This window comes from Prionailurus viverrinus, chromosome A3 (genome assembly GCF_022837055.1).
Source record: "Prionailurus viverrinus isolate Anna chromosome A3, UM_Priviv_1.0, whole genome shotgun sequence".
Lineage (NCBI taxonomy): Eukaryota > Metazoa > Chordata > Mammalia > Carnivora > Felidae > Prionailurus > Prionailurus viverrinus.
In genome coordinates, this window is record NC_062563.1 from 34,159,857 (window position 1) to 34,183,214 (window position 23,358).

General features: G+C 41.0%; 1 protein-coding gene across 6 annotated transcripts in view; it reads left to right on the forward strand.

Moving 5' to 3' along the window:
- The first annotated feature begins 1,727 nt into the window (after positions 1-1,727).
- PLCB1 (phospholipase C beta 1) overlaps positions 1,728-23,358 on the forward strand; it is a 708,066-nt gene continuing 686,435 nt past the window's right edge. For 4 of the 6 annotated variants that reach the window (XM_047853458.1, XM_047853461.1, XM_047853460.1 and 1 more), the window contains exons 1-2: positions 1,728-2,168; positions 19,368-19,445. In XM_047853458.1, coding sequence (XP_047709414.1) covers positions 2,070-2,168; positions 19,368-19,445 — 177 coding nt within the window. In that variant the 5' untranslated portion in view covers positions 1,728-2,069. The remainder of the gene's footprint in view (positions 2,169-19,367; positions 19,446-23,358) is intronic. The other 2 variants (XM_047853459.1, XM_047853462.1) reach the window with 1 other exon arrangement.

Below are 23,358 nucleotides of genomic sequence, written 5' to 3' on the forward strand. Positions count from 1 at the left end.
AATATATAGCTGGTGATCAATACATATTTTTTGAATGCACTGAAGTATTTAAGAAGCAAATTTCCCCACTGCATTTTTGGTAATGTTTTGATTTAGTTTATAAACACTGGGCCTGGGAAAGCCCTAGGGGTCAAGGACAAATGCTTAAGAGAAAAGAAGTTTCTTCTTATTCTTTTTTGTTCATATTCTGTTTCTTCTTTTAAGAAATCAATTTCATCGAGATAAAATTTATGTACTATAAAATATACTCATTTTAGTTCTGTGAGTTTTGATAAGTGTGTACCTGCATAATATAGAACATTTCCAACACCTCCGAAGGTCCCCTTCCCTGTCAATCCCTGCTTATTCCTGACCCCAAGCAACTGATGACCTGTTTTCTATCGATATAGGCTAGTTTGCCTATTCCAGAATTCCTCAAACAGAATCCTGCAGCATAACATCTAGTTTCTGTCAGGTTTTAAAGCTTGTATCATTCATCCTTGTGGTGCATGCTCATTCCCTTTTATTTGCTGAATAGTATTCCATCATTTGGGCATACCATCATTTATTTACCTATTAACCTGTTGATTGACATATGCAGTTTCCAGTATGGGCTATTATGAAGAAAGCCATGCACATTGTTCACACAAGTCTATGTGAACCTATTTTTATTTCTCTTGGGAAAGTCCTTAGTTTTATGATAAGTTAATGTTTAACTTTTTATAGGAAACTGCTCCAAAATGGCTTTACCATTTTATACTCTCTCCAGCAATGGATAAGCGTTCCAGTTGCTCTATATCAAACAATGGTATTATCAATCTTAATTTTTACCCATTCTGGTGGGTCTCTCTCTCTCTCTCTCTCTCTCTCTTTTAATAAATGAGAAATGTTTGTTGAATGACCGAGGGCAAACATTCTTAGACCTATGTCACTAAATGAGCAAGTTAGGAGTCTACTATCCATAAGATACCTCTTTTTCTATGGTCTCTCCTCTCTCTCCCTGTGTCTCTGTGTCTGACACACACACACACACACACACACACACACACACACACACACACACACACAACACGTGGAGAGGAGAGGGGGCCTTCTGTCTCTGTGGGGGAAAAAAAAACCCAAAAAACCATTGTTTCTCTCAGGGTGGGCTTTCTTTTTCAGAAGCACAACTTAACCATAGCCCCCACCCCCCTTCCAAGACCAGCGCGCTGCAAACCCTCAGGCGCCGCAAGGTTTCCCCAAAGAGCACTCATGCCGAGCCTCTCTACTGCTCTCTTATCTACTAATAAATAATGTCTTTGCAAAGAGCTGGGTTGTGGCCGTCGCTAGAGAGCTCCCGCTAGGGGCTGCCTCTACGATCCCTCCCAACCGCTCCCTTTCCCCACCCAATTTGGATCGGAAGGCACTCCAGGCTCCCGCCCAAGTTCCGCGGAAAGCCCCAGGGAACGCGCGGTTCGCGGGCACCCCGGGTACCCCTGCAACCCCGGCATGGGGCATGCTCAGAGGGCGCGCGGGCGGCGCAGGCGTTGGCTGCAGTGGGGCCCAGGAGCCGGGAGGTGCCGCTGCGTCCCCGCTTCCCGGCGCCTGACCCAGCGCGCAAAGTTGGGCTGGAAGCCGCCGGGGGAAGGAGGGACCGAGCCAGCGAGGGTGGCGGGGAAGCTGGGCGGGAGGAGGAAGGAGGAGGGGAAGGAGCGGGGGGGGGGGGGGCGCGGAGCGTGTGTCACTCGCGCTCTCCCTCTGTGTATAGAGGATGTGCTGAATGGTGCGCTTCGAGGCGGCGGCGGAGGAGGAGCAGTACCCGGCGGCGGCTGGCAGCCTCGGCCGCCCGGCTCGGCTTCCCTGTGCCCTCCGAGGCTCCGCAGCCACCGCGGGCGCCCGACCCCGCGTCCCGCCCGGGGCATGGCCGGGCGCCTGGCCCCCGTGCGCCCCGCCTGCTGAGCCGCGCCGGAGGAGGTGCGGAGGCCGGGAGGCCGGGGGAGGCCGGCGGGGGAGCACAGTCAAGCGCTTCGCGAGCCGAGAAAGGAGCCCCGCGCCCCGCGCCCCGTCCCTGCCGCGCTCGCCCGGGCCGCCCCGAGCCCCGATGAGCCCAGATGGCCGGGGCTCAGCCCGGAGTGCACGCTTTGCAACTCAAGCCGGTGTGCGTGTCCGACAGCCTCAAGAAGGGCACCAAATTCGTCAAGTGGGATGATGTAAGTCGGAGGCTGCGGGCTGGGGGCGCGGGGCACCGGGCAGGGCGCGGGGCGGGCGGCGTGGGGGTGGGGCGAGGGGCGCGTTATGCAATGGGCGCACGGGAGCCGGCCGGGGCCGCCTCGGGGCGCGCAGGGTGGCCACTGCCGAGGCGGCTGGCCGGGAGCAGCGGCTTCGCGCGCGCTCCTGTCTCTCCGGGTCAGGGAATTGCCATCCTTGCCGGGTCTGGCAGGCGCCCCCTGAGGCTCTTCAGGCTTGGGGGCCTGAGGGGCAGTTTTTGCCAGGGAACGGTCCTGAGTTTTTGGAAAGTGAGAAGTTGGGACCATCTGGAGAGCGCTGGGGTGTGACCCAGGCGCACCCCTCTCCGCCCGCAGACGCACCCCCTATTACCTCTATTGCTCCCTTTCCAGAAGGAACAGGACAGCCCCAAAGAACGAGCCTGTTCAGTAATTGCTAACCCTCATGGCACTTTTATGGGAGCCCACGCGGCAGAGGACACAGCGGTCCAGCCGACAGGTGGTCGCTGATGCCAAACTTCAGCGCCTGGCTCCGGAGTGAGGGGCTTGAGAAGGGCCCAGGAGGACACTCCTGTGAAGGGCTAGAGGACAGAAGTCGGGGGCATCGGGGGTCTAGGAGTGCTCAGCGGACGTGCAGGCAAATGGGGAGAGCTAGTTTTTGAGAACTGAGCTGGCTGGAGTCTGCAGCTTGAAGCAGAACCGGCAAGGCATTCCCCACAATTTATTTATTACATCTTTTGCCAAGTGGGGCAGAGCTTTGCCCAAACCCGGATCTCCAGGGTTTCTCAAGAGCCCTGGACCTAGGACTCCAAGTGACACCCGCTCCCCAACCCGTTGTCTTCAAACACTTAAATTAATAATCTTGCTGAAAACATGGGACTCTTCAGATGGAGGGCATTATCGTATCAATTTATATGTCCTGGGTGTAATTCAAAAGGTTTGTTAAGAACAACCCACCGGGATAAACCTGAGCTGCCAGGATCTAAGGAAATTTAGGTCCAAATGAGGAAGACATCTCTCAAACAGGAGGAATGATAGGCGAATAAGGTGTTCATCCTCCTGAAAAGATTTTCCACCTAGTAAATTATAGCCTGTTATCCTCCAGGGTATTTTTCTTTAATCTTCTTAAGCCATTTTCCAGTATCTGAAAAACAATTTAAATATTCCAGGTACCGAATCCAATTACTTAGCTGAGTGAGTCTGTGTCTATATTTTGTCCAGTTGGAAGTGCAAACGGGACTAGGGAGTATGAGCCACAGCTTCCTTGAAAGCTAATGGCAATTATTAAATGTTGTAGGCAAGGATAGAAACATACGCCCTTTTACGGAGGACTTTACACTTTTCTTCTTCCATCCCAGTGTAAGGACCAGATGTTTTTGTAAATGGAATAGAATCTAAACAATAAATTTGGACACAGATGAACCGCTTTCTTACAACAACAGCAATAACAACAAAAGATAATGCAGTTCAGCAACAAATAAAAGAGTCTCAAAGAGAGAACTGAGGTGATGAGAAAATAAAGGGCCGAAGGGAGAAAGACTTTACAGAATAAAGAAGGGTATTCCAGCATAAGCTCTGCATTTATTCACAGTGATACTTTTAAACGGTGCTCCAGAATATCTTATTTGGAAGAAAATAGCCGGCATTACTTTGAAAATGGAGATCTTCTGTGGAATAAGTTTTGAACATCCAAGGAGATGATTTTTATTTTGTGCATTTATGGCATGTGTATTTCTTCCTTACCTGCTAATGCCAGACCATACACTAGATTCTGGGGTGGTGATGAATGTGGACAGAATCTCCGCTGTTATAGGCCTTACATGGTAGGTGGAGGAGACAGAAAATTATCAAGAACACCAGTGACGTAGAGATTAGAAGTGATGTAAGGAGAGTATTGGAAAGGTCACCAGTCAGACACTACCTGAAGAAGGTGGGAAGCACTCTCCCTGAGCACTGCAGCAGTGAGTTTCTTGGGAAGCCTTACTTTAGTGCACACGCTAAAGGGAGGGCCTGTGGAATCTCAGATCTTCTGTAGGGAGAAACCCAGACTGCATCCAGGAGTCAGGTTACCTGGAATATGGTGAACTCTCCTGCAGGTTCCTTGGCTCTCTGTCTCCATGGTGATCTGTGGGTTGAGAAGGAGCAGACTTTCTTAGGTCACCCATATCCTCCTCAGGAGTCACCCCTCTACTCTTGCCGCCCCATATCTGTCCTTCCAAAATGAAGCCAGTTTAGGTGATTGGGCTAATTATACTACATCCTAGTGATACTGTGTGCCGAAGACAAAGAGAACTACATGTTGAATCTAAAGGCTTGAGTTTACCTGCTGGTTCTCTTGTCAGTCAGCTGTGTAACTTTAGATTAATCACTTAACCTTTCTGAATCTTTGCGGCCTCTTGTGCAAGACTATGAGAATGCCACTTTTTGTTTGTTTGTTTGTTTGTTTGTTTTTACCTGTTTCACCTGTAATAGTTGGAAGTAGCCAATAGGATAAAGTAGCCCTTCTCACACTTGAGTGTCAGAAACATCTGGGCGATTGGCAACACGTAGTTTGCTTGGTCTCACCCTCGGTTTCTGATTCAGAAGGTCTGAGGATTGGCCTGAGAATGCATTTCTCATAGAGTCTTGCTGAGTCCACTGGTCTGGAGAACCACACTTTGAAATCACTGAGATAAGGTGTATGAAGTAACTTAAAAAGTATGGCAGATAGCTACCATGGTCTTGTCAGCCCATGTACATTATTGCAAGTTTGTGATTTTAATTTGATCTCTCTGCATGTTGAGAAATTCATCCAGCTGTTACTTTTCTATCTAAGAGGTAGAAGGACCTCAATGACAAAATCACGGACAATCTTTAGATCTTAATGGCATATTTTACCAAGTGTCTTTGGTGCCTAGGCTAGCTTAACTTGCATTCATATGTGCCTTTTGAATTTCTTATATGCAGTGAACAATTTTCAGCACTGTCACCTGTTTCTAGTGGGTTAGTAGAAAGGGAAAGGGAAAAGAGAAAATTTTTGAGAGGCTGTCTCGTCTGTCTTTGAGGAGGGAAGACTGTTGGGTTTTCCCTTTTGGCTTTGACTTTGGGAAATATCCTCTGCCCCCTGCACCAGGGGGGCATCCCCATCAGCTTGTTTAGAGGACAATTAAATGTTGGAAATAGTTTTAAAATCTCTCAAATACTGGATCTCACTTAAAAACTGTAGAACCCTGCCCTCTGGTCTTTAAGAAGAGGGATGGGCAAACTCATAAAATAGATTCTGAGTAGCCCATTAGAAAGCATAATAATACATTTGAAATGATGAGTATGGGGCTACTTAGAATTTCAGAGAGATTATCTCTTGTTGTGAGTGGTTAAAACACCACAATCACTTACTCTGTTTTTCTGGCCACTCTGTGGAATGGAAGATGTCACCTAGAGGGTGCAGTGCCCTGCATAATCTATTGGCTACATGCCAGAATCATGGCTGTGGATGCTTTAAGAGTGGTAGTCAAAAGCTTTGACATAGGCACTAACCAATCACAATAGACAGTAGCGGGCAATGGAAGTGGAGCAGGGTCCTGGAGAACACCTTGTTGCACCAGGGCGTTGGCCTTTCTTCTGCCTGATCATGAGGAGGGCTGTGAGTCCCCAGGGTCTGTGGAGCATATAGAATTACTTCAGCATTTGAACGACTAGTGGTAGCGTGTACAGTTAGAAGATCAAGGCCAAACCTTGTCCTCCAGAACTTGGTCAGCAGATATAGGACTGACCTATCGTGGTTATGTTTTACCAGTGATACCAAAGGATGCAACTTTATCCTTGCTTTTATTTTGCATTTGTATATTATCAGCCCCTGTGGTGGAGGTGGGTGTAAAGGACTGTGGACATTGTGGGAGAGTTCTGGTGAGATGGACAGTGGAGGGGGGTTACTTTCTGCATCTGAGGTAGGGAGCTTAGGAGACTATGAGTCTGGGCCCTCTCTCTCCTAGTGTTTGGCCTTGCTTTGTATTGGAAAGTATGTGGAGGAAAAGAGGAAGGATAAAAACCATACAATTGGCTCCCCCACCCCTCTTCCCAGCCCCTGATGTGTCCCTGTTTAAGCTCCCAGGACCTTGTCTCTTTGTTCTACAACCTCTAGGACATGAAAGGTGTCACATTTGTTTGTTCTTTCTTTTTCTCTACTCTCCCCCTGTAAGTTCAAGTGTCACCGTAAGTTACTTAATACATCTCCACCTCAGTTTCCTTATCTGTAATGTGAGGATTGTAATATTTCCTGCTGCACAGAACAGCTGTTAACATTAAGTGAGCAAAGGCATATACATTGTTTTGTATAGTGCCTGACACCCAGGAACCCTTAATAAAACACAGTTTTTAAAAATATTGTTCTCTCAGTAGTTACAGGGTCATGAATTTTTCCACAGTGGCCAGTATATGTTAGATGCCTCCTTTATTCTACAAGTGGGAACATCCAGACCTTCCTTTCATTCCCTTTACTATGTGCTTTGATTTTAATATTTTATAATTGGAAAAAGAAAAAAAATCAGTGTTTTACCTGTTTCAAAAAAAATTCAGGTGTTTCAGGGAAAGTGAATCCACATAAAAAGCAGGACACCTTCTCTGTAAAGCAAGTCAGTTTACAAAGTATCCAGAAGTTTTATTTCTACTTAAATTAAAAAAAGAAATTATATATATATATATATATATATATACACATACATATATATTCCACCTAGAAGAAGGAACCTCTTAAACAGAACTCTTGTAATGTAGCAAGAATATATATTTAAAATAAATATGTATAAAACTAATCTTTGTATATTCTGTCTCACAAGCATAATCTAGCCAAAAGTTGCAATTGCAACTGCCTAAGTTGTTTGAGAAGAAGCCTGTGGAAGCTCAAAGGTTTGGATTTGGATTAATGCCCCATGGCTTTGAACCAAGTAGCACTCTCCCCCCTTTCCACCATTCTCTCCCCTTCAAACAAAACCTCCGCAGTTAAAACAGGTAATCATCATCACTAATAATAATAGAAGAAACATGCTTGTATATTGCACATTTCCCAGCATCCTACACAGAAGCTTGGGTAGAGTATTTGCATTATGTAGAATATGCAGTTACAGTTTCCAAAATGATGGCAGCAGAATGATGGAGGGCACTGACCAGATTAATGAGGGAGCTGAGGGGAATGGCTTATGAGATGGGCATTCAGCAGCACTCACTCTGGAAAGGTTATGGGAAATAGAGAAGAAAAGGCTCCGGCTGGTAGGTGGTGGATCCGGACGGGGCCCCCACAGAGGGAGAGGCAGATTTTAGACTGAAAAGCTGGCAGGTGCTCTCTAAAGGGCCACATACGTATGCCCAGATATGTCCATTTTTAATGCCCAAAGAGCGTTTGTGAATTTCTCATCGACAGTAATTACTTTAAACATAAAAGTATTAACGTTTCCAAAATCTAGTCCAATAAAGCTACTTTAAGCTTTTTATCAGAGCGTAACATGCATACAGTAAAACACAAAAATCTTCTGTCTGGTTGGATCTGTTTTCACAAAATAAACACTACCCAGTATGCAGCACTGGATCAAGAACAGCACTGCCCTCTCTAGGTGGTACCTTCCAGTCCCTACACCTCCTCCCAGGGGTAACAATCAGCCTGAGTTATAACTTTATAGGTTGGTTTTGCCTGTTTTTGATCTAAAAAAAAAGATTTTTTTAATTTTCAGTTAAAACAAAACAAACCCTCTTCAGCCTAAAGCATTTTTTTATTACTGCTGAATGAACCCTCTTGAATAATAACAACAGAAGTGACTTACCTTCTGTTTAGATGGCACTTGATTAGGTCCTTATCTGTCCTAAGGTGAAGTCTGGGAAGTGGAGCAGGTGTAAATGCCCTGAAGGAGGAAATAGTTGAACAAAACTCTGGTAGTTTAACAAGGAAATGTAATGCCTACAGGCTGTTATTGGCATAGGAAAGGAGACCAGCAGAGTGCTGTTTGTGGAATCTATTTTTCTCTTCTAGATTTTCTCTCTTATCTTGCCTGACTTTGATATTCCTACCTGTGGTGTATTAGGATAATTTGCTCTGGCTATTAGCATATCTTGAATACTTCCCTTGAAAGTTAAGTCTATCAATAAATAGCTTCAAATTATATTTACCTGCAATGATGTTTAAATGGGACAGGAACATTTTCCTTTTTTATGTTGAACTTGGTGACCTGTGGTTAAACGTTTCTTTATCAGGATTGTTTCATGTTATCATGAACAAGGAGTGCCAGCAGAAAATGAAATAAGATTGATTGTGAATTGTTGACTAATGCTATGGGTCTCACCTAAATAACACATCGTTGGTGACTGAAAATGTTGCTTTTCCTGTTACCCACGCTAATATTAGGTTCATGCAGCCTTTTCAGATCATAAGTTCCACCTGCTCAAATTTCATAATGCTTCTCTTTCCCTGTTTGTGCCATGTCCGATGCCCCAATCTAAGCCATGTGCCCCTGTGCATCAGCAGGGAAAGCAACTGGAGACATACTTCTTTCTTAAAATTTTTCTAATTTTAGAGAGAAAGAAAAAGAGCGGGGAAGAAGGGCAGAAGGTGAGAGAGAATCCTAAGCAGGCTCCATGCTCAGTGTGGAGGCCTGATGCTGGCTCAATCCCAGGACCCTGGGTTCATGACCTGAGCTGAAATCAAGAGTCAGACGCTTGGCCTACTGAGCCACCCAGGCGCCTCTGGAGACTTGTTTCTGAGATCAGTTACATACGAGCTCCTAAGGAAGCCATCAATTTCTGTAAAAAACTGACAAATATCACGTAAAGAACACTAGATTCTTTAAGAGTTCTTCCGATTCCCCTCTGATCTGATATTTGATTTTTTTTTATTATCTTCTTCACATGTTAATTTCAATTTTTTTGGAAATTTTAACTTTAATTTCTATTCTGAACAAATGCTTAGGCATATGTCTTCATTGGTGTTCATTAAATCTGTATATTTGTCAAGAAACTAAATTATTGTAAATGGGGAAACAGACTATTATATAAAATAAGAAAACATTTAATATTAAAATAGAATAAAAGCATCCCATATCTGTTTGTTTTTTTTTTAATTTCAGGGGCTCTTTCAGTTCCATGTTTTGTTTCTTTTATTGAGTTAAAGTTTTATGAGCAAGTTCAGGGAAAATGGATCAGTTTGCAAAGAGAAACACTTTTACCTGAACTAGTCCTAGTGGATATCAGTCTATAACATTGATACTTAAAAAATTAGGAGATTATTTTGCTGTTAAAAAATCTAATTTTCTTTGGAACTTGTTTATAAATTAGGTAAGAGAAAGTTAATGTGATTCATTTTATAGAAGAGGCCACATGGACTTAAAAAGAGACAGAAGACCACAGAACAAGTCAGTGAGTGGGCTAATAGACTAAAAAAAAAAGTGCTAACCATGATGCATTCTCAGGTGTTTTGTCTCAGATATTGTTGAGTCTCACTTAGCATCAATTTTCACATCCTCTTAGTGGAATTTTTTAAAATGCAGAATCTGGAAATCCAAAGCTACATTGACTCTCTGGAAGCATCTAATATTCTGGCTGTAAATTAAGTTCCACCAGCATGAGAAGCAGTCATATGAGATTTAGAGGGCAGAGATGTGAAAGAGACCACCTTTCTATATTCCTGGGGTTGTTTCCGTATAAATGTGAGGTGTTGAAGGCAGAAGCATTACTTTCTGTAATTGTTCATAAGTGGCTTATGTCCAGGGCCATGGGTCTAATGAGGCAATGGCAAGAGGGGGTGCTCACTGTTCTCAGATTACTCTTCCTTTGCCTTGGGCTAAGCTGTTGGGTTTTTGACTCCAGGAGTTCCTTCCTGATTCTTACCTTTCTGAATGTGGTGAAAGCAATAGGTTTCCTCAAGGGTCAGTGCTGTGGTGTTCTGGGGTCATTCATGGAGGCCTAACCTGAAGCCCACTTCACCAATCCTTGAGATTCTGTCCAATTACCTGTAATTAAATCCTTTTATGTTCAAAATTTCTAGAGAGGTTTCTGTTTCCCTCACTAACCCCTGCCTGATCTGTCTTTTATTGTTCTAAGATTTCATGATTTTCAGTCCTTATATGCAACAAATATCTGTATCCCATGGAGTTTGCTCCTTCAATATTACATTTGAGTAAAATGGAGTTTTGCTATAATGTTGCCTTTGGAGCTCAATATCGAGAGTGAATCCTAATCACAGGCAGTTATACTTGTAAAGCACTGTTATTATTTATTTATGTTCACCCCTGTTTAGTCATCAACACCACCTTTAGTGGTAGGAAAAGGGCAAGTGTTATTCCCATTTTACGTAGAAGGAAACAGAGGCTAGTCAGTTGTGACTTGCCCAAGGACATACAACTAGTTGGTTAAATTTAAAACTAAGTCTTCTTGTTATATTATCTTTACAGTCTACCATGGTATCCCCAAACAGGATCCTTTAGGTAACAAAAGACTTTTTATTTTCATTTTATTTATTTTGAGAGAGAGAGAGAGTGCACAAGTGGGAGAGAGAGGCAGAGGGAGAGAGAGAGAGAGAGAGAGAGAGAGAGAGAGAGAGAGAGAGAATCTCAAGCAGACTCCATGCTCAGTGGAGAGCCTGATGCAGGGGCTTGATCCCACGATGCAGGGATCATGACCTGAGCCGAAATCAAGAGCCAGCACTTAATTGACTGAACCACCCAGGCATCCTGGTAATAAAAGACTTAACCATCCAGATCAATACAAGTTAAAAAAGATTCCTTGACTTCTCTACAAAATCTCCCTGATTTTAGGATTCATACAAATGGGGTTTATGTCCCTACAAACTTATCCCTTTTGGCCACTGTTTTCAAAAACAGGTATGGTGTATATACAGAGTTCATTTTTGTCTACATTGTGTTACATGGGAACATAGGAAAGCCTCATTGCTACTTTGAGGCACAGAGGCCAGTGTATATTATAGTCTACAAATGTTCTCTATCAGTCATTCAGTAGGGAGACATGGTATATTTAGGTATTCAGGAGTGGCGTTAAAACAAAGGTCATTTTTTCCATTGCCTGATAAGTGACATTTTTGTATCTAGCAAGACTCATTACATGTGCTTCTCCACCTTTTTCTTTCCCAACATACTTGCAAAATGTTGTCTTTTGTTGGATTCCCGTTAAGACTGGTCCTGTGGCTTCTTACAGAAATCATTGATCTTGGAAAATTTGGTAGGCATGATGGGAGTGTAGACGATGAGTGACCTGACCCGAAGCAAGATGCAGAATGGCTTGAATTCAAGGTAGTATCAGTCGAGAGGCCAGATCTAGATTGCCGGTGCAGGAACATGTGTACAGGCAGGTGGATATCCCTTGTCTGTGTTACAACTGGACCACGGCACTTGGAGGACTATAGCTTTATGTTATTTATCTTCTTTCCCTAGGGCAGAGCATAGGCTTGGCACTCAGTAGGTACTGAGGGAATGTTTGTGGAATGAAGGAAGTGGTCTGGTGTGTGTCTGGTTACAGTGGGTTCACACAGGGGAGCATGTCATCTTGAGGCAGACCTGGAAGGTGGTCATGCTCTGAAGAGACCTTCCTGACACACTGTCTGTGGTGTTGGTTGGAAAGCCCTGCTCTATATCCTTCCATTCTCTCAGAAATCTCCCAGAGTCCAAAGGGACTCTGTGGCCTTAGTTTCTCTCAGTGTGAGTTGGAGAAGCAAAATGTTTGTTGTCAGTACAGATCTGATGCTGTTGCGGGACCAATTAAAGTTGAGTGTGTACTAAATTGCAATTCAATATTGGTTGAAAATTGTGATGCTTAATGTATTTACATCCCATCTTCTGAATGTTACCAGTGGCTTCCGTTTTCTAAAAAAGATGCTCACATGAGTACCCAGGTATTGTGAAAATTTTCCTTAAAGAAATTCAGATGTGTTGGAAGTGACAGATGAAAGACTGATAGTTGTGAAAACATTCTCTTTATTATGGTAATGATTCACAAAGACTTCCTCCCTTCCCCACTCTTCATGTAATTACTGGGGCCACCTACACTCTCCCACCTTCCCTCTGGTCCCTGGGAAAGCACATCTTTGTGTTCTGGAGTCCATGTTGCCCAGTTTCTCTGGATGCTGACTTTATTATTAGCTTGCTTTTGATAATATCTGTGAACACTTTCCCTCTACCAAAGCTCCTCTAAAAACATATCAATATATGCCTTTTAGCCACAGAAATTCCAACATAGACTCCAGCACAATGTTCTCCAGACTTCCACACATAGTTATTGTCTCCTCTGACTTCTCTCGCCGCAACAAAATCCTCCAAAGTCTTGTTCTGCCTTTACCACTGCTTTGAAATTTCTCTTGCCAAGGCTACTGGCAACCTGTGAGATGTCAACCTCAACTGATACTTTTCAGAATGTACCTAGCTTCTTTTCCATCCACCCATTCAGTATTCATAATGAACATAAGTATTGATGCTTCTTACAAGCTAGACATCTTGTCAGTGTTGCAGAGTTATGATGATAAATGGTTTGGCTCCTGCCCTCATGGCGTTTGTATTCTATTGTGGGAGAGAGATGCTAATGGAATAGAAGTATAATTATTTCATTATAATGGTGGTAAGTGCTATAGAAAAAGGTACAGAAGTACATGTGAGCATAAGAAATGTGGAAGGCTCCCCAGGAGGCATTCTATTTATGGAAAGACCTGGGTTATAAGTAGGACTTAGATCAACAAGAGGAGGGGGGTGTGTGTCAGGCCAAGGGAACAGGACATGGGGACATTCCAAGGATCAAAGGATGTCCTTTGAAGGACATAGCAGAATAAGCAGGTTGGGAGTTTGTTGCTGGCAAAATGGCAAGTGGCCTGCTTAGGCCATGGCAAGGTTTTATCATAAAGTCAATGGGAAGCCATTAAGCTGTGTTTTTCAACCTCAGTGCTATTGACATTTGAGGCTAGGTAATTCTTTGCTGTAGGGGACTTGTCCTGTGCATTGTAGGATGTTTTGCGCCAGCTGTAGGGGACTGTCCTGTGCGTTGTAGGATGTTTTGAGCCTCCCCTGGTCTCTACCCACTAGATATCAGTAGCAAAGACCCCAGGGTGACAAACAAAATTATCTCAGGACATTGCAAAATTGCTCCAGTTCAGAACCACTGATTCACATTCAAACTACTGATTTAAATCTTAGCTGATTTTAAAAAGGACTGGGTTACGATATGTGCAAAGGCACGCGCACGTGCGCGCACACGATTCACACGCATACGTGGACAGTAAGCACCTGAGAAGATGTTCAACGTCATTAGTCATTAGTCATAGGGAAATGCAAATTCAAACCACAGTGAGATGCCAGTTTACACCCACCAGAGCTGTATCTTGCTAAAATGGTCAGTTTCCTCATCTGATGTCCCCACTAAGCAATGAGCACTTTGGATAATTGGGAATCTGGGCTCTTGTTTTAATCTGTAGTATAGTGTCTTAAGTTCCCTTGTGTGATATTTGAAGAAATGTGCTTCCAACTTTTCCCTGTATTGTACTAAGAGAGATTTTCATACCTATCGGTGAAATGCAAATACTAAAATGGTGCTTCTCTCTACTGTTCTGCGTCTTCTTTTCTGGACCCTGTTACTTCCTTTGCTTTCATTTATTTGGGGGAAATTTCACACTGTATAGACCCCTGGAAGAAAATTCTCATCAGTGCAGATGCATGTAGAAGTTTAACCTCGCTGATCCTAAGCCAGCACCTTAGCATTTCTATTGTTTTATTTTTATTTGTTGTTTTCATAGTTAGGGCTGCGTTGCTGATGTTTGATGGGATCACATCTGCTTTTCTATGACCCTTAGGACTCTTTTTCCTTACACAACTGTTTCCCCTACAATGTATATATTTGCCATCTTCCGCTCTACTTTTTCCTAATGCAGGTCTTGGGCACTCCCTGTGGAACATTGCTTGTCATTTCTCCTTGTTGACTCTGTAATATTGATTAATTTAGAAATCCAGGTCCAGCATAAAAACATAGAATCACCGTGGAGTGAGGATTGTGCTCAACACTGGCGAATAGACTTTCTGCTAATGGTACTAAGGAATAAGCTGTGGGTCTGTGGACTGGTCCTTGACATTCGTCTTAAGGTTTAGGGTTACTCTTTGCACTAGTTTGCTTGGGCTCCTGTAACAAAGTACAACAGACTGGGAGACGGGGGGGCTTAAACAACAGAAATGTATATTTTCACAATTTTGGAGGCTACAAATCTGAGATCAGGGTGCAGAACTGGTTCCTTCCTTGAGGGCCATGTGGGAAGTATCTGTTCAGTCCTCTGTTCTGGATGGTAGATGGCTGTCTTCTCCCAGGGTCTCTACATCATCTTCTCTCTGTACGTGTCTGTGTCCAAATTTCCTCTTTCTATAAGGGTACCAGCCTTATTGGATTAGGGCCCACCCTTGTGACTGCCTTTTAACGTAATCGCCTCTGTACAGACTGTCTCCAAATAAAGTGACAGTTATTTTCAGGTACGGGGGTTGGGACTTCAATATATACATTTTTTGTGGGTGGCACAATTCAGCCCACAATATACCTGAACCTAGCAAAATATATGGCCTCAGAGGGCAGCAACATAATGGCTTTATTCAGATATTCGAAGAATTGACACTTAGAGAAGCAACTAGATTTATTTTGTACTACTTAGATGTTAAAACTGGATGGTAGCTGCATGCATGGAAAAAACCCAAAACTTGCTAAATGGAATTATCTGACCAAATGTGCTTTGCTTTGTGAAAAACGTTTCCCTATTAAGAAGAAACCTTTTTAGAGTTTTAAAGTTGAGAGCTGCACTACCCAGTAGAAATATAATTTAAGCCACTTAGGAAATTTATAGTTTTCTAATAGCCATAGTAAAACAAGTAAAAGGAAACAGGTAGAATTAATTCTAACAATATAGTTATTTAACCCAATATATTGTTTTCATTATATAATCAATATTAAAAATTATTAATGAACTATTTTATATTCTTGTTTTCATTCCTTGTCTTTGACATTATACAGCACATCTCCGTTGAACTAGCCACATTCTAAGTTTTCAGTAGCCACAGGTGGCTCATGAGTCCATCTTGGACATGCAGGCACAGAACATACATTCGCAGTTGGGGCCAAATCACCTCCAAAAAATGAAAAATGGTCTTGAGGGACAAAAATATCTTATCCTTTTTTTAATTTTTGTATAGAACACAGATACACGTAGAGCATATAAATAGATAGGACATCTGTGATATTAAAATTTCATTGTGGATAATTAGGAAAATAAATGTCTAAAAGGGCTCCTGCATGGGGCAATAATGAAAAAAGTAAATTGCAAAGCAGTAGCTTCTTATATCATATTAGTCTCACTATTGATATATTGATGAGATAGGGATGCGAGTAAGTTTCTATCAAATGAAGAGAAGTAAATGGAAACTTAACTGTGCATTATCCACTATTACTAACTTAAGACAGGTATGTTTATCAGTGCTCTCTTTCTCAAGGCAGATGTTTATTGGGAAAAAAGAAACTTACAACTTGAAATAAACAAGTTAAAGTTGAATTCTTAGTTAGAAACAATATACTTACAAGACACAAGTTTGTCTACCTTTTAAGCTCACTGGTGCCTTTACATCATTGTGTTCCTGACCCAAAACCTCACCCTTTGTAGGCCTATGTCAGTGGGTCTCAAAGTGTGGTCCCTAGACCAGCAGCAGCAGCAGCAGCAGCAGCAGCAGCAGCAGCACTAAGGTCCTGTAAGAAATGCACATTTAGGGGTGCCTGGGTGGGTCAGTCGGTTAAGCGTCTGACTTCGGCTCAGGTCATGATCTCGAGGTCTGTGAGTTCAAGCCCTGTGTCGGGCTCTGTGCTGACAGCTCAGAGCCTGGAGCCTGCTTCAGGTTCTGTGTCTCCCTCTCTCTCTGCCCCTCCCCCACTCACACTCTGTCTCTCTCTCCTTCAAAAATAAATAAACATAAAAAAATAAAAAAAAAAAAAAAAGAAATGCATATTTACAGACTCCAGCCCAGATCTATCAAGTGAGAAACTCTAGGGAAGGGTCCCAGCAGTCTGTGTTTTAACAAGTCCTTTTAGTAAATCTGATGTACCCAAAAGTTTGAAAACCACCATCTTATATGGAATACATATCTTATGGATGCTGATGGAGAGAAACAGACTGTCCGAGAGTTGTCTCCATTTTTTGGCAGTAAAATGCTTAAAGAGTTACAGTCCATCAGCGGTTCCCTTGAAAATGAAAGATGACCATACATTTCAAACTTCAAACAAGAGCTTATGTTCTGACAATTAAGAATACTTGTGATATGGGTTGAGTGGCTACTTTGGTACGGGAGAATATAGACATTGCAGCTATGTGGGAGGTGGGAAAAAAGCAGGTGGAATTGAAAATGGATATTCATGTATTTCTGGGTCAAATCCTGCCTTTGATGGCAAGAATGCCAAGTTCCAGCTGATCTTGGAATGTTAGGGGTGATTATGGAGGAAGTAAGCAGGTAGACGAGATAAAAGATCATTTAACAGAGGAACCATGGCCGGAAGAGTGAGGTCAAGAAAATATTTAACAAGGCAGCTTTAATTTTGAAGGAGGAGAAGGAATAAGCTAGAAATAGCAGTATCAGAAGCAAATGAGGCAGCCTAGTACAGTGTTCTAAAATATAAATTTGAGGTTTGCCCTGATGACTTTAAATATTTGATTGTCTGCGACCCTTGCAGTGAATTGTCACCAAGGTTTCGATTAGAATCTTGTCAGATGCTCTTGTCAGACACCCTGATAAGAAAAGGAACTGATTTGAGGATGATATATTAAAACTACAGGCTAATTCCAGATTCACCGGAAGTGGGGATGTGTGCTGTGTGCAGCCTGTCAGAAAGTTTCATTTTGCCCGACTCTAGAGGATGATGGGTAATGAAACAGAACTGAAAATACTGCTGTGATTTATTGAAAATATTGCTCTGAACATTTATGCATATAATCTCATAGGTGAAGCTTAAACTATTTTAAAAATTGTTCTTTTATTATCTTATTAAATTGGTTTTCAATTTTTTTTTTTTTAACATTCAGGAGTAATTTTAAAATTTGAAGTTCCAGCCGAAGTTCTGTGCCACAGCACCATCCTTGTAAAAGATATTTTTCAAACTGCATGTTAAGAATAAATCTTAAAAGGGGCACCTGGGTGGCTCAGTCGGTTGTGTCCAACTTGGCTCAGGTCATCATCTTGGGGTTCGTGAGTTTGAGCCCTGTGTCAGGCTCTGTGCTGACAGCTCAGATTCTGTGTCTCCCTCTCTCTCTGCCCCTCCCCCGCTCACGCTCCGTCTCTCTCTCTCTCTCTCTCTCTCTCTCTCTCTCTGAAAAATAAATAAACATCAAAAAATTTAAAAAAAAAGAATAAATCTTAAAATTATCAGGATAAAACAGAAGGGCAGGACCTGAAAAACTTAAACAGAGAACTATTGTATGATCATTCTGGGTATGAAACAGTTGAAAGCAGGGACTCAGATATTTGTCAATCTGTGCATAGCAGCATTTTTTGCAATAGTGGAAAGATGGAAATAACTCAAGTGTCCAGTGACAGATGGATGAATGAATAAAATGTGATGTATACAAACAAAGGAATATTGGTCAGCCTTACAAAGGAAGGGAATTCTGACACCTGCTACAACATGGATGAACCTTTAAACACATTAGGCCAGTCACAAAATAAACCGGTCACAAAATGATAAATATTGTATGATTCTGCTTATGTGAGGCATCAAGAGTGGTCAAATTCATAGAGACAGAAAGTAGGTAGTGATTGTGAGGGGCTTGGGGAAGAGGGAATGGGGAGTTAGTGTTTAATGACTGTGGAATTTCATGTGGGAAGATTAAAAAGTTCTGGAAATGGATGGTGGTAATGGCTGCGCAGCTGTGTGAATGTACTTAATGCCACTGAACTTTATGCTTAAAAAAAGGAATTTTTATGTTAGCGGTATAATAAAACCATAATAAAAAAAGAATGCCATGATAAACTTTCATTTGCTATTTTAATAAGTCAGTTTTTAAGCATAATCCGTTAATAACAATAAATGTTTTTATGAGGCAAGCATTTGGTTCAAGTACTTTACCCAAATTCTCCTATTTAATTCACACAGACACCTTCTAAGGTAGGTATTATTATGGTTTTTTTTTTCAGTTGTAGCTGTGTAAGATGAGGTACCCAGGGGGGACAGGCATCCCCAAGGGGATGGCCTTCAGAACCGAGCTTTCTAATATGACTTACCATGTGGACTAAAAACATTGATCTACTCTTCCCATCAGGAAAACAGTCCCCAATTCCAAAATTATTTCTGCAAGTTCTAATTTTCATTATAAGTATCTTTGATCAGATAGACGATATGCCATACTTTAGTTATAATGTGTATGAAATAGTTGAAATAAACAGGTAATTTATGTCTCCTTTAAAAAATGTAATTCCTGCAAAGGCCCAACCAAGTATTTCAGTATAAAAATCCATATCCAGTGACATGTGTTTTCTTGTGCAGATGGTATGCCTTTCTGAAAATTGCCAAAAGAAAAGAACACATATTTTAGAAATGTTTAATATTATAATTACAGTGCATGCTGTTTTTGCTTTATAATGTACATGCTTTAAACTCCAGAAGACTATTTGTCTACGATGTTTTATTTCATCTTGTGAAATTTAAATTTGCAACAATTTTGTATATCTTTCTGAAAATGTAGACCATGGCCTTATTTATTGTTACCTTGGAAACAGCAATGCCCAAATAATATGTTTACTCTCTTTAGTACAATAAAAAATAATTTTATAGAACAAATGTAATTTAAAATATTACCTTCAAGCATGGATTTTAATTAATTTTAATCATATAAAATATGTAATGATGTTTAATATTAAAATTATTTGGAAAATTAGAACTTTGAATAGAAAACATGTCAATTTGTCTTCATAAATATATGCATACCTGGGCTTTTCTTTTATAAGTAATGCACAGATATTCTAATTATTAGTAAAGAAGCTTAGTTATGTAATTAATAATGCTGTGAAGTGAGGATGCCATGTCTAGTTTTTTGAAACTTTTACTAATAATTGATGACCCTTGAGAAACTCGTAACAACTATTACTTGCTAAGTAACTCCTGGGTAGGACTTCCTACAATGATATATGTTGATATTTGTGTTTTTTCTTATATTTCTAGGACTCCACTATTGTCACTCCAATAATTTTGAGGACTGACCCTCAGGGATTTTTCTTTTACTGGACAGATCAAAATAAGGTAAAAAGTGAGATATGTCTTTCTTACATTTTCTAGTTTGTTGCTGATTTGCAAAGTATTTAAGTTACCTCCATAAGTATACCCATTTCATGAATGACCCTTTGTAATTTATTTAAAGATTCTACTTAGAAATAAATGTCTTAGGAGTTTCCAAGGATTCTAGCCCAAAGTATTAGATATGCTGAATCCTAGAACAATTGCCATTTTTTCAGGACAAGAACATGGAAATGTGAATTACATTTGTTGTAGAAGAAAATTAGCCAGTATTAGTGACTTAAATCCCCCCTCCAGTTCTACTCATAAAGAATAAAGAAAAATGATGAGAAAATCACTTGTGACCCACATTATAAGTTTGGCTTTCCTTTTCTCTTCCTTCTCCCCTTTGCTGCTTATTAAGGGTTCGCCTGGCCTTGGCACAGGAATTTGGTCTTGATCATTTATTCACATTAGAAAATTAAGAATAAGATTCCTTTATCTTATACCTTCAGTGTTTCAAGATTTTTTTTTTCATATTTAGCTTTCTGTCTACCATTTCATGAGTTTAGGATCTCATTTATTATGAAGCCAATTGAGATAATTCCATATTGAATTATTAAATAGAATGTCTGCAAATCACAAGACTTATTTGGGGTTTAATGGGCAGAAAAATATTCATAGAAAGTAGTTATTATTTCAAGAAACAGTGGTTCTGGACTTGAACCTGTGAGGTCACAGAACACAGAATGTTGTGACCCTATAAGCTCTGTTATTTGGAGAGATGGGTAAGCTTTATTGAGAGTGCTAAATACATATTTAAACCAATAAAATACCAGGTACCACATTGTGAAGGGCTCTTAGTCTTTTCACATCCTTGAGTTAGGTCACTATTGCCAAAGTTACTGGAATTTGTTGGCCTTTCCTTCTGCCTTTGGGGCAACCTGGACTTCACCTGTGAGCAGTGGTCTGGAACTGGCTGTGTGAAATGGCATATTTGGGGTCAGGGTGGAGCCTGGAGGAAACTCTCAGGGTGCTGGATGGTAATACCTCCCTCCCAGGGCCAGTCCTGAACGTGCCTGTTTACACTCATCTAAAAGGCGAATTTTAGCCCTGTAGCCCTCGAATCACTTTTTGAATATGGGTGCCCTGGAATCATCTCTGGCCATAGATCTAGGGCTAAACCATAGACTCTAAGCTAATGTCAAAAAAATGTATTTCATTTGTAAGACTTGCTACTTAATGTTCATGTTTATTACTGGGTGTGTTAATCACTTTGGGTTTGACATTCTGTTTGGTTTCCTGCTGTTATGTATAAAACAATGGCTTGAAAGAATTTTTTTTCCTCCTAAAAGCTATTTTTAGAACTGTTGCAGCTATATTCATGAAAGATATATTTATAATGCCTAGGGCATTTTTAAAGGTTGGGTATTTGTACAAGGGACTTAACTGTCAGTTTGATTTTTCAGCTTGTAAATCAAGCTTCTATAAAAGCAACAGAAGGTATTTTGGGGTTTTTTAATAATTCATGGCAACTCAGTTAAACTCCCTTCTAAGACCAATCATAAATATTTCTTTGCTTAAGAAAGAGAAAGGGTTTAGGACCGAAGGTTCTTTGATGCATGTCTATTGTTCTGAGAACCCAGGATTTTGACTTATGCCTATTTTCAGATGTGGGAAAATTTATTTCAGATTTTTACCACAACCGTTTTCTCTTGCTTGTAGTGCTGTTTATGACCAATTGAAACAGATAATATGTTAGCAATTCCTTTTATCTCTTTATTACTATTCCTCTCATGGATATTAATCTTACAGTTCTACCTAAGAAGATAGTAAATTTCATTTTTCACTTTTTAAATACCGAAGTCATCCCATTTTCATAGATCAGAGTTACGAGGTTTATTTTTTAGTCAATGATCATATATCAGTATACAAAAGATGAGAGGATTTAAGAAAAAAAAAATTAAACTTTCATTGCTTCCAAGTTTGTCATTTTCTTCTGGCTTTACGCCCGGTCTTGGAGCCAGAAGGAGTGATACATCTACTTCTTAGGAGATGGACGGGTGTAAGTGATATATTAGAGGAAATGTATGCTAGAAGATGGTGCTCTCAAATGAGGGGTGGGAAGCCAAGCTTTTAGTCGCTGTTCTTGCATAGGATGATTTGATGGTACCTGGCTGAGAGGTGCAATCATGATGTTACTTAGAGGCCCACTTTCTTCAAAATATTTTTTTAAACAGTGACTCTTAGTGATGTGAATCTATCACATATATTACAGAGATGTCTCAGAAAAAAAAATACTTGTAAGTTTATTCATTGATTTTACACACTGTGTTTTCCATTTGTTTGGAAGTGTGCATTGGTATTTGTTATAATGAACCTCTCTTCTCCCTTTGGGCTTCTTCCTACCTAAATTCTCCTTTGTCCACGGAGCCTGTGCCAAAACGATGCGTGGTCTGCTCAGAGGTGAGCTGAGTGGCTTTAAGAAGCTCTTGGGAAAGAAGCTCTTGTTACAAGATCTTTCTTTTTATAGCACTGGAGGAAAATTCTCACATTTTACTCAATGTCTTACCCATGTCATCTCTCCTGTAGTGGCTACATGATACCACCCCAAATTATACATTGTACCTTACTATCCATTCTACTGTAGACCACAGCCACTGATTTTGCGCCACTGAATTCATCCTCCATAGACAGTGACATGCTCCCTTCCTCTAACACCCCCTTTGATTTTTCATCATAGAAATGACGGGTGGCAAAGAAGACAGCACAGATGATAGATTTAGGAATTAAAAAACTGGAGCTAGTAGCAAGTGATTTTTAGGTAGCAAACATGTGCTTTGGTGAAACATTGAAAAAATATTTGAGGTTGGGGGAAGCAGATAAACATGACCATGATCTTAAGGGATATATGTTCATTCTTCGTACCAGCTCTGGACTTATTTCAATCACTTTCTTCTTTACTGTTGGCTCTGTACATCTTATTGTCTGCAAGTAGCAACAGCATGTTTCTGAATAAGACTCTTCTAAGCACGGTGGTTTTTCTTATGTCAGTGTCTGTTAGGCCAAGAGGATGAGCTTATCTGTAATTGTGGGTGAGAGGGGCTCCTGCACGGCTGGAGTATGTAAGGGGTTGCTGGCATTAGTCTATGACTTTTCTTTGGAGCTATGCCAGATTGGGACAAGGAACCAACACAGGAAGTATCAGCCATGAAAACCATGTAACTACAGGAAGTATCTGCATCACAATTTTGGAGGAAAAGCTAAAGAAGAAAAAAGAAGTCAATGTTAAAGAGCTAATACAAACCTATTCTGCTAGAAGATGAAACAAAATAGACCTTTGCCTTGCAACTCGATGCCCTCCTTCTGTGCCAAGGTTGGTGTAAAAATAAAACTAGTTACTACTAGTTCAGATCCAAGAAGTCCAGCCCAGCAGACTCCTCCTTGTATCCCTAAAGCAGGAGCTTGGAGGGAGAGAGGAGAGGAGCACATAATTACATTACATCAAAAAGGAATAGGAGGAAAAAGACACATTTTAAATGTAGGACTCCTACTACTTTCTCTTTTTTGTTGTTACAGATTTTATTTATTTTTAATTTTGTGAATAACACACAAATGTGTTCTTTGCATAAGAGAATAAAGTAGTGTAAATGCCCTTAGCCCCTCCTTCTTTGACCCAATCTTAGTGTACCCTCCAGGGTCAACCACTGGTAACAGTTCCATGGTAGCGTTCCCTGTCTCCTCTGAAGGAATTTTACATGCATATCTATGGAAATAGTTCATTTTGTTTTGTTTATATCTGTTTGTATCCTAAATACCATCATATCGTTTTTACTGTTTCACCAACTTGTGTTTTACTTTATTAGTTTGTCTTAGAGAACTTTTCATGTAAGTACATGTAGATCTACCTCTTACTTTTAAATTTCTCTGTCATATCCCA